The sequence below is a fragment of the Plasmodium malariae genome, assembly GCF_900090045.1.
Source record: "Plasmodium malariae genome assembly, chromosome: 14".
Lineage (NCBI taxonomy): Eukaryota > Apicomplexa > Aconoidasida > Haemosporida > Plasmodiidae > Plasmodium > Plasmodium malariae.
This window is the reverse complement of record NC_041788.1, coordinates 191047-193268: the sequence shown is the minus strand read 5'-3', so window position 1 is coordinate 193268 and position 2222 is coordinate 191047. Positions and strand designations below refer to the sequence as shown.

At 19.6% G+C, this 2222-nt stretch overlaps 1 protein-coding gene across 1 annotated transcript; it reads left to right on the top strand.

The window, feature by feature from the left end:
- Positions 1-363: 363 nt before the first annotated feature.
- PmUG01_14013200 (fam-l protein) lies at positions 364-1393 on the top strand (the record flags this gene model as incomplete). The annotated part of the gene is made up of 2 exons (XM_029007680.1): positions 364-453; positions 581-1393. The coding sequence occupies 2 exons, from the start codon at positions 364-366 to the stop codon at positions 1391-1393; spliced, it is 903 nt and encodes a 300-aa protein (XP_028864045.1).
- Positions 1394-2222: the final 829 nt, after the last annotated feature.

The window sequence follows — 2222 nt, the reverse complement described above, 5'->3', positions numbered from 1 at the left end:
AGAAATCATATATATATTTTTTTATTTTATATTGAAAAGAACTAAAAAAATATTAAACCATTACTTCATTAGGTAAATAATATATATATTTTGAATATTCATTAATTAATTTGTTTTATAGTATTTTAATTATATTTATTAAATTATAAATAATATTAAGATAAAAATTTTATAGTTTATTTTTACAGTTATTTTTCTTGAACTCTTTTATAAAAAAATTAAAGTAATATATTTTTAATATGTTTTTTCTAAAATAAAAAAAAATAAAAAAAAAAAATAATAATAATAGCGTCCTCTATAATTATAGAAATATTATATTATTGTTACATTATCGCTTAATATATTATAGTTTTAAATATCTTTATGATGGAACAAAAAATTAAGACACAATTATTTATTAAATTTACTACGTTGATCCTTTTAAGTTGGATATGTTATTTTTACATTAAAATGGTATAATAACATTATTTAAGAATATATATATTATTAATATATTTTGTGCTCTATTTTTAATATTGTTGTTTTTCTACGATTAGATATTTAATTATATAACTAAAATTTTAATTTTTTCCTTTTTTAGAATGTTCTTAAGAAATCTTTTGGTGAAAGTTGGAAACATCACAAAAGGTTATACGCAAGAACGTGTCGTTTACTAGCAAAATACAAGCAAAATAATGATTCAAGTAGTGTACGTTTAAAAGGAGAAATGAAAATTAACAGAGTGTACGAAAAAAAAGATATATCTTATAGTGAAAAAGATGACTCGAGAAAAAAGAAACAGTCAAACCCATATCTTTCAAATATTTCAGGAGATAATAAAGGAACTATAAAAAATAAATCTTGTACATTTGAAACCAAGAAATATTCCCATTTAGAAAAAAAAATATTCAAGGAACTTGATTATACGGATTTTCTTAGAAATAACAAGACAATTAGTAATCAGGTTTACAACAAAGTAATGCGTAAAAAATACGGATTACGAATTGTTTTACCTGTATTAATCTTCTTGTTTATATTAATAATATTTATACTAGAAGTATCACTGACATTTGGAAATAAAGGTAGTTTATTGTATCAACTAGGCTTAAAGAAAGAATATTTAAAACCTATAACAGAGGAATCTCCATGGAAGTCTATTATAGAAGAACTAAAAAAGTTAGAAGGATTTTTTACGCACAGTGTATCAACAGCACAAGGAGCAAAGGTTACATGCATTATGTGCGAAGCAGCAAGCAATGTTAGTGATATATGCATATTAGGACAATTTTTTCGTATTCTAATAAATTTTGTACCTTTTATTTTATTGAGTATTGCTCTAATATCAGGAATTATTTATTACCATAAAAAAGTTAAAAAATATGAAAAAATTAAATTCAGAAACAGAGAAAAATAATAATAAGGAATATTTTTATTTCTGTATAGATATCTTGAAATCAAACTATTATCATTAATATTTATGGGAATACACTTAATAAACACACTAATAACTACTTCAAATTTTATAATTACCATAAAATATAAGTGGATTTTTGATACACAACAGAAAATGTATGTATTCTTAGTTTTTTTGTAAATTAGAAAGTTATAATATTTTTCTATTTATATTCTAAAGATCGTTTTCAGATTAAATGAATAATATTCTTTTATTCGTACAATTTTTTATTTCAAAAATTTCCTAAGAAAAATATATATATTTGCTTTAAATTTAATATATAATAGGAGAGTACGTATAATTTTGTTAATGACCATTGATAGTTTATATTTAACTATAAATTATATAGCTTTATATTTTTAATAGTTTTGTGTTTAAAAAGGATTATTTTTTTTCGTAATCAAAAAATTCTATGATTACTTTAAATTACAAATAAATGTGTTTTTAATTTGTGTTTTATATAGAGAAGTTAACACATAATTTTACACTGATATGTATATATATATTATTTTTACCAACAAATAAACTTAATATTTATGTTATAAAATACGCTTTGTGATATAAATTTTATAGAACTATTTTATAGTAGGTCTTATTATCAAAGGCTTAGTACTTTTTTCATGATTTAAATATGAAATTTTAAATATATAATAAAATAAAATATTTATTAAATATTATTTATTTATAATTGTTTAATTACGTTATTTTTCGAAATATTTAATGTTAAATGAAGAGTTAAAAACATTTAACTTATTAATATTCCTCTCAAATACGTTTTTAATTCAGTTTT